The sequence below is a fragment of the Typha latifolia genome, chromosome 8 (assembly GCF_019914945.1).
Source record: "Typha latifolia isolate L0001 chromosome 8, TyphaL0001v2, whole genome shotgun sequence".
NCBI classification, from domain to species: Eukaryota; Viridiplantae; Streptophyta; class Magnoliopsida; order Poales; family Typhaceae; genus Typha; species Typha latifolia.
Window position 1 is genome coordinate 8856903 of NC_133093.1, and position 14311 is coordinate 8871213.

Consider the following 14311-nt stretch of genomic DNA (forward strand, 5'->3'; position numbering starts at 1 on the left):
TTAAACTTAAATTATATTATTAAAATAACTTATCTTATATTTTCAAACTATAAAATAAATAAAAAATTAAACAAATATTACTATAAAAAAAATCTATTCATAATATTTAATTTAATCTAAATTATACATCAGTGTTACCTGGCTAGCGTATATTAGACACTTATCGAATTTTGGGTGCCCTAAAAAACTCTTTTTCAACACTAATTTTATAAATTTTGACCACTTAATTTAAGTGGATCTTACTAAAGATTTATATTTTCTTCTTAAAAATTCTAAACCCTGAAAAGTGTAATGCTATAGAATACGATTTAAGTTAAAAGGTTATTTTTTGGCATATATATATATAGAGAGAGATATATATAGTATATACAAATCTTTTATTTGTTTGTATGTCTTTTTAGAATTTATATTTGCATGAGATATTTATATCTATTTACATGAATGTTCTCGAGTTAACTAACGATTAAAATTTTAAATAATTTAAATATAAAAAGATAAAAATATTTTGTATTATTTTAGTTAATTATGGTTTTATCAATTTTCTATTAAATTATTCATACTCAACTTAAAAACATAACCCGAAGTTATCTGATACGATTCGATTCATATTGGCTCCACGCGTGACATTGGGTTCATGAGAATGAACATATTTATCTAGTTGAGTAAGTAGAATTAATGAAATTTATTTTGCTAGCATGCGTTCAAATGCAAAGACCACGTTCGAACGGGGTGGCTTGAACGCCTACATCATGTTCGTATCAACAGATAACAGAAATTTCGCGTTCGAACGCAATCGGGCGCATTCGAACGCACTGCGACGAAAGTGTGAATTAAGTTAGGAATTGTTAAGGTTGTTTGGGGTGTTTTTATGTTCATTATGGAGTCTTTAGGGTGAGCCTCTATATATATGTAGAGGAAACCTTAATTGAGATTTTTTTATGTGGATTGGAATTGGTTTTAGCCTCATCTTATTCTCTCTTAATTCTAGCCATTGGCGCCCTTTCCCACCTCCCTTCTTCCAGGCTCTCACCTCCCTCTTTCATAACAACTTCTCATCCTTCACAACTAAGATCTAATCCTAATATCTATCTAGCCATTGGAGGGCTATTAAGCTAGGATCTAAGTTTCAGAACCGTTGCGGATAAAATTAGACCGATTCGTAACATTATCTATGTAAATAAAATACATTTTGAAGTGCATATATACATATCAATATGCAAGAAAAGAAAAAAACCCCTCTTAAGTGGCAATTAAAATAACATTTTCTAAATGGCCCATGCAGGTCTCGAACCTGCGACCTTCGCGTTATTAGCACGACGCTCTAACCAACTGAGCTAATAGGCCAATTTGTAAATATATGAATTTAATATTTTATTTAATCTTAATTTGTTTTACCCTTTTTGCTAGATTAGTAGCTTAGATGCTGTGCCACTCACATCAAATCTTCCAAAGCTGAGTGCCTTTCCTATGTAGAATTACTCCTGCTAATTGCCTTAATGATGTGGTGGGATATGTTGAGCTGTTGAATATAATCAAGACGGCTAGAGCTCAGCTCATGCATTGGTTCAGGCTTGAATTTAATTTTAGGCTGGCTTGAGCACAAACCAGCTTAATTAAGTTAAGGCTTGATTGGTATTATTATTATTATTATATATGTAGTAACTGGAAATTGTTAATTTAGACCTAATGGTTCAAACTTTATCCAATTTAACTAAAATTATGTGTGATTTGAAAATATAGAATATACTCATTCGCTGATAAAACAAAATACAACGGTGTAGAGAGCGGACATGTTTTTACCGTAGTGATCTCTAGGAGCTAGACTGACTAAGTTATGAGCTATGTTGTCATAACCTCTGCTCTTAAAACTAATATTAATAAACAAAGGGTGGGATGTTAGCAAAATACTTTCTGAAATAGAAAGAAAGCTTTTTAGTGACTCTTTCGCATTGCTTATCGGGCAACTCATTTAGGTTTGAATTGAAATTAATCTAAGCTTAATGCATCAGTGTAGGCTCGAAACTAGTTTCAAGGCGAGCATAGGTCCGCTTGATTATAGGATCTATGCAGGGGGGAACCCAATAACAATTCTCGAGGAATCTCGTGTCTCATCAACGCGATCGGAATATGTTTGGTGATTGGAACACAATCCTAATTTCAAAGCCCACAGATTTGGTGTCCCTTAGAGGTCCAACAACAACGGAGGAGTCATGTGCATGAGATTTGCCAATTAGGCTAAGGTGCTTCCACTCAATGAGAAAAGGAGTTGATACACTTGAAAAATTCAATCATACTTGCAAGGATTCCATTGTAGGTGTAAAGGGGTGGCAGCAAGCATGCAGCTAGGGTAGACCTACCTTAGTGATGGTGGCTTTGGTGTTCTCTCTTTAGCTTCTTCTTTTAACCCCCCCTTTGGTTCAGATGTCCTAGCTCACAGGGAATTGACCTTGATGGGCTGCTGCTTGGATTCTAAGGCTGTGGCCTTGGAGGAAAAGCTATGAGACAGTGGTGAGACTACTTTAATTTTAAGGGATTGATGGGCATTAGTTCCATTTTAGTGGGGGGGGGGATGGCAGCTTGGAGAGCTTGGGCTGCCCTTTGTCTACTTGTCGTCATGAACTTAATTAAGGGACAAAGGGAGAGGGGGGTCAATTCTTGGAGTTGAGAGCAATTAAGGACTTAGGGTTATTGATATTTCTGGAATAAAGTCTGGGTCTTGTATGTCAGAATATCCCTCCCTTAGCAACACACGAGGGTGGAATAGTAAATTTAGCATAAACTAATCTTAAGTAATTAAAGAGGAGCATGATTAGGAACCTCGATATATATTTGTATGCATCTGAATCTCAATCCCAAATTGTCTCTCTTAATCATAATTTTTGGATAACAATACAATAATTCTGAGTTAATTTTAAGCAAGAAAACGACACGAAATGACTCAAAGGACGGACCAGATTCCATTCCAATTGAGAGAGCCAGGATCACGATTTAAGGTTGTCGACCACACTCATAATTTTTTTTAAAAATCTTTTCTAATTAATTCTACTTCAATTGTAAGGGATTACTATGTCATGCTTTTTTTTGCTCACGCTTCTTACGCTCATTGGAGAATTCCATCTTCTCTTTTGAGATTTAATTAGTGGTAGTAAGTTATTTTAATACCTCTGGATTAGAGCTGTGTTAATATATGTCAAATTATTGAGTACATGAGTTAAAAATCCAGTGACGTCTAATAAATTAATTATGACGTCATAAAAGTTTGGACATTCTAGAAGCTTGCTATTTTTAAACCTCAATGCCTAATCCTCAGGCAAGTACTATCATCAAGAGTGTCCATTTTAGAAACTCCCAGCATCGCCTTATTAGTTTCGGTGGTCACTTATAACTAATTCGGGCAAATTAGCAAACACCAAAGTTGCAAAAAAACTAACCCCCCCAACTCAAAACCCCATAACAAGCTCCCCGCCCTCATCTTTAGGCCCCCGCTCCACGTGTCACGCGCGTGGGCCCTCCCCCATTCGAATCCAGCTCTCGAAAGGGCGCGATTTACGAGATCTCGAGATCTAGGAAGGCTTGATCAGGCGCGACACGAATTAAGGAGACCGCGTGTCGCTCTGTGAGGCGAGGAGGAGGAGGCGAATACACGGGGGACCAAGTCGTGGCTCCCCACTTGGGTCGGGGGCCTAACGAACCGTACTGGAGAGAAGTGTTGTCTGTCTCGTAGCTCGTACGGTGTATAACGGCCGTTAGTTTGTCCTTTGTTTTCTCTAGCACTCTCTCTCAAGTCTTTTGTTTTGAAATTTTTTATTAAAAGCACCGTATATTTTCCATTTATTTATTATCATTCAACTCTATATTTTACTTTTAATTTCAACTATCAGTCAGCCAAGGGAATAAAAAACTTTCTTTACTGACAACGTAAATTTTGTTCCATTTATTATTATTTTTTTACTCAATAGTGTTAAAGTCATTTTACATCTGTATATAATTATCTATTAAGAAAACTAATTAGCCATGTATTTTTAAGACATTAAAAGTAAAGCACAAGAGTGGAATCATAAATATTTATCATAATAGGGTGTAAATAATAATAAAGTAAGAACACAGGTAGTTTTTGATAAATTTTCCGTTTTCTTTTCTCTCTCTCTCTCTCTCTCTCTCTAGTTTTTAGTAGTTCGAGCCATAAATAGCAACTCCGCCCGCGTCCCACTTCGCTCTCCCCCCGCGTAAATCTCGACTCTGTTATTCTCACCCTATAAATATTTGAGGGCGGAATTCGCCATGGATTGGAGAGCTCCCCTTTCTCTATCCCATTTGTTTTCTTCTACTTATTCTTTGATGGTGGAATAATAACAATAATTAGGATCCAAGCTAGTAGATCTTTCTTGCAGTGAGAGTAATTTTTGTTTCTTTTCCTAATTCTACGTATCTATTTGCAAAGAGAAGATGCTGCAAGACGTGATCCAACCGCTCTCGGGGTTTCTCTCCATCGTAAGTTTCCTCAACCCAAATCTCTCTCTCTCTCTTAAATCATTATTTCTTTTTGATCTGCATGTAACTCTGCATTCTCTACTCTTCTTCTGCCATTTTTCATCCAATCTTTAATTCATCTCTCTCTCTCTCTCTCTCTCTCTCACACACACACACACACACACACACATTATTTTCCTGATCATGGTGGCATTACTCTGTTTATTTCTTCCCAAAAAATCCAGCTTGTTCATCTCCTGCTGTTCCCAAAATGTCCCCATCTAGATACATCATCCATATACATATCTCACGTATAATCTCTCTAGTTAATGGCAGGCTTAAGTAATCCTTGTGGTCACATGGGACCCAACAGAGCAAAGCACCAAATCCAATTCATGAGACGGGACTTGAAACATTTGCAATAATGTGCGGAGATTGGCGAATCTTGATCCTTTGCCTTTGATCAAGTACCGAAGGATAGGTTCTCTGTTTATATACTCCTTTCTCAATCTAGACCACTTTATATCCACAATGACTGCAAATCAACCTCCCCTGTCTACCTTTTATTGGTTGTTTCTGATTCCCCTTCTCTTTATTAATGTTAAGTCACACATAAAATAATTCAAATGAGTTAATATTTTTGAAAAGAGATCGATCAAATAAAGAATATAAAAAAAAAATCATTCTCTAACGGGCTTACGCTTAAATAGTCTGCGAATCTTGCACACCCATAGGTGGTTTAGATCATACTTTGCTCTGTTTGGCACTCTGATTTTGGTTTATTCTGATGATGGAGCTACAGCAGCACTGCCCACGAGTAGCTTATCCATCACAAGTTCATTTATCTTGCAAGGAATACTGTTTGTATTTTACTTTTCTAGTGTTTTGGTCCTACAAACAGAGATAGCAACAAGCTATCTCTATCATATCTTCTCATCTTCCCCCTTGTGAGTTTTGTAGTCAAGTTACCTTTCCGACCTACACAGATGCCTACCTCCATTTCACTTCTACAATCTTCCACCAGAGTTTAGGCCTCCCCATGGAATTGACTGTTTAATGTCTTCCAGAAAAAAGAAAAGAAAAGAAAAGAAGTCATCAAAGAAGTCAAGGAAGTGGGGAGTGTGTTGTTGTTGCTTTCCTAGGCATGCGTGCTCTGAGTTTAACGAGATCAAATGGGATCAGTACTACAAGACTTCATAATCCCTCGTTTTATTAGCACAACAAGCTCAAAAGTTGCAATTTATTCTTTATTTTTATATATTTCTTCGTTCATGAAAAGCAGAGGATGACGATGGTTCTAAAGGAAGATAATCATTTCCTTGTATATCTTCTCTTCTTCAAACATGCAGGAGGACATCTCAAGCCCAATTGCGGCGCAAATCCTCGATTTCTGCGACGACGGCAGCGGCGGGGATCTTTTCCCTGACACCACTGCCTCTGGCCCGCCTCTCCGTTCATGCGAAGATGTTTCGTCCTCCCCTGCCGCCGCCGCCGCCTTCTCCCCGTTCCCTTCCCTAGACTCCACTGCGCTCTCCGCCCTTCTCGATCAGCAGCAGCCTCCCGACGGCGAGCCTGAGCTCATCCCACCCATGCAGTTCCCCTACGCAGCCCCGCAGGCCTACGTTGCTGCCTCCGACGACCGCCACCAACCAGTCCAGTTCAACCAGATAACGCTCTCCGACGCCCTTGCCGCCAGCAGCAGTTACTCGACTGACCAGGTGCTCCCCATCCAAATGGGCGGTCCAGCGGTGATGCCACCCAGCACGACGAGGTACGACGAGGACTGCTTTGCGGCAGCAATGGCAGGAGGGTATGCAGGGTTGGAGGCCGCGCTGTACCCGGGAAATATGGTTGCCGGAGAAGCACAAGGGTACTACACTAACGGAAGCAGCTGTAATGGAATGGTCATGGTGGGGACTGAGGAGGTGGGGGAGTATCAGAGCATGATGGAAAATGGAGGGATGATAGGAACGTATAGCATTCAAGATACCATACCAAGGACATACAGCTCAGGAGATATGCAGGTATATATTTCCATAGGTAAAAGTATAAATACGGCCCAGCTAAATACCAACAACCTCTCAAATCTCAATATAAGAATTCAAATCCTATTATCAACATCATAGTTTATTACCATCGCTTGTACCCTTAGCATTGCTCTTTAATGAGGGATTGCGATTAATCATGTAGTCAAAGTGAAAAATTCCACACGCATTACCTTTCCATTTATCGGCAAAGATCCTGCAGTTGATTCGTGTCATTTAATGTATAGGTGGTTGGAGGAAGCAGCCAGCATATGATTGGAGCATGCAGTGGAAGCTCGATGCCGTTGTCATCATCGGAGATATCCAGCTTGGATGATTCCACCTTCAAAGTTGGTCGCCTCTCGGTGGAAGAGAGAAAGGAGAAAATCCACAGATACATGAAGAAGAGGAATGAGAGAAACTTCAGCAAAAAGATCAAGGTAACATAGCAAAAGAAATACAATTGGATATATTCCTAGAGATGGTACGTTACTACCTGTTCAACTGAGGCAAAAAAAAATTGCAGTATGCTTGCAGAAAAACTCTAGCAGACAGCCGACCCCGTGTCCGCGGAAGATTTGCGAAGAATGATGAGTTCGGTGAGGCAACCAGGCCTAGCTCCCATAATCATGAATTCGACGATGAAGAAGAAGTAAGCTCTATTAAACACTCCTGTTAATGGGGTGAAAAAACATCCTCCAATTTGGAAAATCTTATCTACATTTTTCATCCTTTTGAATGTGCGTTACCTCTGGATTTCAAGGGAAAAAAACTATAGAAACTAATAAAAGATATAGAACTGAGAAATTTGTAAAAGATATTCCAATAGTACAAGATTAAATGTACCATGACTTCCTGGAAATTAGTTATCCTGCATTGTAGCATAAAGGGCAATTGATGTCAATTATATTTTTCTGATGCCTCACACCATTGAATAGCAACAGAATCAACATGAATACCCTTAGGATGCCCTAGATACAATTAATACAACATATAAACATGATATTAAATTGATGTTATTATGGAAGAACATATCACCTGTTACTCCTTCTTGTATTGAGCATATCTCGCAACTTTCATGTAACAAAAATCAGCATTTGTCACTGTAGGTGGTGGTGAAGGAAGAAGAAGATGTTCTTGACTCCTCAGATATTCTAGCGCATATAAGTGGTGTCAACTCCTTTAAGTACAACTACACCCTTGAGTCTTGGATATGAATCGCATGACCAGACAAATACAAGCTGGTTAATTGTTTCTTTTGTGCAGATATTCAGCCATTCACCAATATATGTAACCTTTCTCCCATTCAACAAATTGAATGGCATGGAGAGTTGTTTTTAGTTACAGGAAAATATGATATATTACATGGATACAGGGATGTCAGCTATTGTGATTAATTCTCAGTTACTTGTTTTGCACACAGATGAAAATGATCATGCTGTTACAAAGGTGACATATGAAGATCATACTGTGCACCGTAGAGCTAGTATGAATTTGTTCGGGCATATATGACAGGACTAATAATACAAACAAAAGAATTAGTGAGTTCTCATGTTTAACACACCCACTCTGTTTGTTTATTACTGAACATTAAAGGTATCAAGAATCTTATATACAGCTGCATATTTCTTATCATTTTCTGCTTCAAACCAAAAAATTGGCATCATCCACGAGAAGGAATCTGCCTTCATACAATAACAAGCCAACAAAAATAATGTACACTCTATGTTGTGATAAACAAGTACGATCTCGGATAACCTAAGGGGAATGTACAAGAGAATTTTTGAATAGTGTAGACCTACAACTTGATAAAAAAGAAGACAAAACCAAAAGCCTTGTTCAAACTTAACCATTATATTCCAAGTGGACAAACTAGAGCATGGGAAGGAATCACTTCTAAGAAACTTATATACTTGATCAATTACTTTACAAGGAATGGAATACAAGGCTTGAATACCATTTCTATCCAGAAACAGGTTAACCGCACTTGACCAGCTTACCTCCTTTTCGGCCTCCATAGGGATTTCTAGCATCGAATTGATTCAAAAAATAAGAACTCAAGAAGAAAATCATAACCTAGCGATTGAGATCCTTCCATAGGAGCAGCATCTTAAAAGGAACTGAATGGCATAAAGACAGACTTTCATCGGCAACTATTGCAGCCGTTATATTATTTCAAATTCTTTTGATCTAGTATCTAACATTACCAATGAACTGCTAGCCATTAACAATCCTAGCTCCATCTCTTATCATCCCTACTCCATTCCTCATAAATCGCTTCCCCTGTCTGTGCTTCTTTCCATGTTTCCATATTCAAACCACAAACATTCACCAATCTATTAGGTTCTCCACAAGGTCTTCAAAGTATCACACTGGAAGATAGTTTCAGGTGTCATGCATGGATAGTATTAATCAAGAGAATATTTTGCTAACTTTTTGCCCGAGTTCCAGTCAGCATATATCAAAAGAGCCATATTTTTTATTAGATGGCCAAAAGGAGATCTCAATATGAGAAAAAAAATAGGAGATAATTAATTGATAATAAACAGAACAAGTTCTACTTCGTCTTAATGCAATTCATACTCACTAAGATCAAGAACCGATCAGATTTACATCAACCCACAAACATATCATAACCTCTCTACCCAGGGATGCATCATATTACTTACTATATGTAGAGAGAGAAACCACAAGAGACATTTGAAAAACCGCACCTTTTTCAATAGAAGAAACACAATCTAATTAAAAAAGCTCCTTCACATTAGCTCCAATCACTATCAAAACTTGTTCTTTTTACCTGTGCAAATTGACGAATCCCATACCTCAAATCATCAGGCCACGTCGATTACTTCACTGCATCAAACGCCATTCTTGGCAGCAGAATCGAGCATCAACTCTAAAGATCTTTCGAGTGTCGAGCACAAAAAAGTCCAACAGAATCGAAGAATTCGCGCGTTTGACCACAAAGAACTTTTCTTTTTGATTCGAGAGTTAGTCGCCGAAGTGGAGTCACGAGGACACGAGGATAGAGGGTTTGAGGAATTGGGCCTGATTAAGAGCCCCGTAGACCCAACCCTAACCCTAATCCTAATCCTAAACTGGGCCGAGATTAAAGGCCGAATGCTTCTGGATAGGCCTGGAAATTAGAATAAAGAGATCCAGCCCATGTAAAACCTCCTAAATGCTCATTCTATTCTATTAATTGTCTAATTAGCTTTTAAGTTATAAAATTATAAGTGTGGCTGTCAAGTGATTAATTAAATTTACATCTTCTAATCCCCTTTTTTAACTTTAGATTAAAATCACGTTACCCCCTTCTACATTATTTTTATATCACTTAACCGCCGTCGAATTAATTAATAGTTCCAACTCTCAAGGCTTCCAAAATTGGCTCACCCTTTCTTAATTTTTATAGACTAAATTACCTCCTGATCATCGTATATACTTCGAATCCTTAGATCCCAGTAATAGACAACGACGAAGGCTAATACCATCAAATACGAACTCTCAAACCCTATAGATAATTGGATATGGAAGAGGGGTGTGTTTTTCCGAAACCCTAAATTGAGATTGTCTAAGAAGAAGAGAGAGAATGTGTTAGTAGAGGAGGTAAAGTAATTTTATGCTCTAAGTATATATGATAAAATATATTTAACTATATAAAAAAATAATAAAAAGGGGCAAAAGTTGAAAGTAAAGTTATTCTTTATCATTCTTGTCTATGTTGTTAAAGATTTTAGATAATTAATGTCCCAAAACATAAACAAGGGGTCTATATCAAAATAAATATAGTATGATCTAATTGTCACAAAATAGTTTACATATATTACCATTTTTGAGAGAAAAAATGATAAAATAATAGAAGCATTCCTGTTAATTAATCTTTGAGAGAGATTTTTATATTCTTGGGGTTAACAAAAAGTCAAAACTCACTTTGCCTACTTTGATTTGCTGACAAGCAATCATCATTCTTAAATAGAGGTTAAAGTTGATGCAGTAAAGCTGTGTGATATTTTATTGCCTTCTCCAAGAAGGATGTCTGAGTGGTTTTATGCATTTGTCTTAGCTGTCTTCCACTTTGACCTAACATAAGTAATATTATAAAGTTTTAATTATACTCGGATTATGTGAACTATCATTATTTTTTATGTACCTCATCTGAATATTCTATTTTGTGACATATAGATCCTCTGAATTATTAAAAATATCTTAAATTCTCATTCTTTTAGATTTTGATTATTTTTTTCATCTATAAATTATTACACGCAAGTTATGTGACGGTTTACTTTTATATCTTTGAGAAAATTTAAAAAATAGTTATGAAACTATCTTTATCTTCCTATAGGGTGCGATATTTTTAATAGTTTATGAGATCTATGTGTTGCAATTTTTTTAATGGTATATAGAAACTAGTGATAATTCAGAGGTCTAAGTATAATTATCCGTATTATAAAACTAAGAATAATTTTAATTCCAAGATTTTAGGCAACTCAATCCTCAAATTTATTTTAAAAAAAGAAAAGAAAACTTAATCCTCACAATATAATCTCAAGAGAAAAAAAATGTCTTGGAATTAGTAGCACATCCAATTATCAAACATAAATAACTCTAAGGTAAACACTAGAAGCGTTAAATCACTAAAAAAATTTAGTGATTTTTTTATTGATAAAAAGCTCATAGGCTAATCACTAAAAAAATAATAACAAACTTAAACTATGCATATATAATTCTATCGAGTATCAATTTCAATATCTATGAGAAAAAAAAAACTTAACTTCTATCATGAGCTGATTAGGTTTGGCTATGATGATAATCTAAAAGCCCTATATATATATATATATATATATATACATATATAATAATTAATTCCTATTCTTTGTGAGCTTCTATCACTTTCATTACACCAAGAATCTATGAAGATGGCACTTAGATCACCAAGTCATGGTGGTTGTCATGCATTGTAAATAAAATAAAATAAAAAAATCTAACATAGCATTCAAAGTATTCTTTTGTCAATTGGAGCCAACTATGAGCCACTTCTTTGCAAGTCTCCATCAATTTTGCACATTTGGGGTTGCTTATTGGATGAAGAATAAGAAATCCTATTCATAAATTATATATTCATTATTCTTTATTTATAGTCAAATGCTACCTAAATTTAGTATAACTAATGTTATAATTAATATTATCATAACATCACTCATATCATGATTATAAGATTACTTAAAATAAGAGCGAGGAGACTTAACCATATTTAGAATTATCATAGATATTTACCAGGACTACTCTTGATGCTCAAGGAGGGTATTTTTATTAGTTGGGCTTAATTATTCTCCTTATTTTCATGCTTAACAAACAAATACCTTATTATCTATTTTCGTGTCGCAAGTAAACATAAAAATATATAATTAAGAATAGTTCTCCTCTAAACTATGGTATAATATCCATGGATTACTTTACTCTTCAATTAATGAATGTGAGAAAAAATTCCTAAGAAACAACCACTAGCATATTGGTAAAAGAAGAATGTTAACCAAGAAGAAAGTTATAAACTATGAAACTAAGAGTTTTGAATGTCCAAGCATAATGCATCTCACTTGTTCTATGCTCAACACACATGCAGTTAGGGTTAATGAGTGCCTCAAGTTCGAGTTTACACGGTAAAGGTCATTTAATTTCATGTGTTTTTAAGATACAACATTTATAATCTCAATACTACCTCAAACTTGATCGTCGAGATTTGACAAATGGATAGAGAGAGAGAGGAAGAGATACTTCGGTGAGAACAACATCGGCTCTGGTGAGGATGAAAATGACTTCGAGGAGGGAATTGAGATCTTTATGACTTACAAAGTGGCTTGAGTTTTTTAGGATTGAGATTTGAGCGATAGTCTCTAATATATATATATATAGAGAGAGAGAGAGAGAAAAAGTAGGGTTAATGAGAGTTAAATATATAATGTTTGGAAAAATCTGATATTAGATAATTAGCTAGCTTATAACTTAAGCTAATATACATTATTAGATAAAATAATAAAATATATTATGTCTCTAATAAATGGTGTTTCCCATCATAGTTTTTAGTGTTGTCTGGAAGCATTTCCTAGAAAATTCTAGTAGGAGTGTAAGATTGTCTTAAGATTTGATGACATGACAGACACGAAAAATGAATAATTAATCAATTTTTAAAATTTAGTCAAGTTGTCTAATTATTTGACAAGTTGATGGAACGTAACATAAACCTACTCACATATTAATCAATTCTTCCATATTTTCCGATTCCTCTCTCTCATCCGGATTTTGTGCTTCCACCAACCCATCCAATTAGAAAAGAAAAAGGAAAAAGAAAACATTGTGTACATTTATATAGATTCTTTGATTTTTACCGAATAACTCTAGTAAAATCTGCGGTTAACTTTTTCTTACTCAAGTAGATTATAAGTTCAACTTTAATTCTAAATAATATTATAAAGAAATTATTTAGAGTTGGTCAACAGTGTGACGGCCTTGAAGCAAAATTTGACGACGTTTAGTTCGCCGGAGTAATTGTTCGGCGACGGCTTGAAGCATATTTAGATAGCTAAAAGCTTTGTAATGGATCCTAAGTGCCTCTATATGGATGGTTAGCCTTTTGTCCAACTTATATCTAGACTTTGGATTTATAAATAATTAAAAAAATATAGATTTTTGATTTTTTCTAGTCTACACAAACTTATTTCGACAAATATCACTAAGATAATATATATATATATATATATATATATATATATATATATATATATATATATATATATATATATATGCTTGAGTTAGGATTATTTTATTTAAATTATTTTTTGTGTAATTAATGGATAGAAAAATATTAATAATATATGAGCTGCTTGTTGGCTTCCTGATTTCTCTAGCAAGCCTATTTTATTTGAATTATCGGTATTTAGTAAGATACTATTAAAATTTTATTTTATTTAAAATAATAATAAAATTTATTAAATAGAATAGTTATCTCTGACAGTAATTTCTTCTCGGTGAATAAATATAATAGTAAAAAAAAGAACCCTCAATATCTAAGCAACCTTTTTGTTTTATAGTTCTTAGCCTATGATTGGCTTTAAGTTCTGGATGCAAATAATAATAATGCCAAAGGCCCCCTGATTGACCGTACTCCAACCAATTAAAATTGTGAAGTTTATTAACTTATAATTAACGAATGATTCACAGAATCATAGGCCACCGAAAGCTGACAAGTACTTGGCTGCAGGAAATTTTTCTGCAGCCAGAGTTGCAGACGAGCTGTCCCTGGTAAACTAACTGAGATTAATTCACGGCCGACAGTAGGATCTGCAATTAATATTACGGATTTAATGCAGTCAAAGCCTGATATAATTATAGTAGCTCTAACTGAACAGGCGTTTGATTGTATGCGTTCTCGGTTGCACGAATCTCCTGCCATCTCACCAACTTGGGAGGTCCTCGGAGAAGGGGTGTAGTTTGTAAAACTAAAAAGTTTTCTTTTTCCAATTAATAGCAAATGAGTAATGTCTGCTTTTAATAAAAAAAAAGAGTTAAAAAATTATGAAATTATCTTTCAAAGGGTAGTTAATAATATCATAGGGTATTCACAAGATAAATATATGGTGACAAGTATAAATATGAACATAATATAGTCTCTGCGATATAATCGATAATGTAGGGGGTTATTTGAGAACAAGAAATACAATAGAAACACACAGAGAAGATCAAATGAAAGAAAAAGAAATGGAAAATGGCCGTAGGTGGCGAGGAGAAAGCGACACACGTTCGCGTCAATTCCGTATTCG

General features: G+C 35.4%; 1 protein-coding gene and 1 non-coding gene across 3 annotated transcripts; one reads left to right on the forward strand and one right to left on the reverse strand.

Moving 5' to 3' along the window:
• Positions 1 to 1270: 1270 nt before the first annotated feature.
• Positions 1271 to 1344, reverse strand: TRNAI-AAU (transfer RNA isoleucine (anticodon AAU)). Its single transcript has one exon. It is a non-coding gene; the product is annotated as a tRNA-Ile (tRNA).
• A 2893-nt stretch (positions 1345 to 4237) lies between these two features.
• LOC140793238 (uncharacterized) lies at positions 4238 to 8055 on the forward strand. 2 transcript variants are annotated; one of them, XM_073144607.1, is made up of 5 exons: positions 4238 to 4491; positions 5820 to 6494; positions 6743 to 6934; positions 7021 to 7146; positions 7604 to 8055. In XM_073144607.1, exons 1-5 carry the CDS (start codon positions 4447 to 4449, stop codon positions 7709 to 7711), a joined length of 1146 nt encoding a protein of 381 aa, XP_073000708.1. In that variant the 5' UTR covers positions 4238 to 4446; the 3' UTR covers positions 7712 to 8055. The 2 variants fall into 2 exon arrangements, with proteins under 2 accessions (XP_073000708.1, XP_073000707.1); XM_073144606.1 differs by lacking the exon at positions 4238 to 4491 and adding an exon at positions 5039 to 5702.
• Positions 8056 to 14311: the final 6256 nt, after the last annotated feature.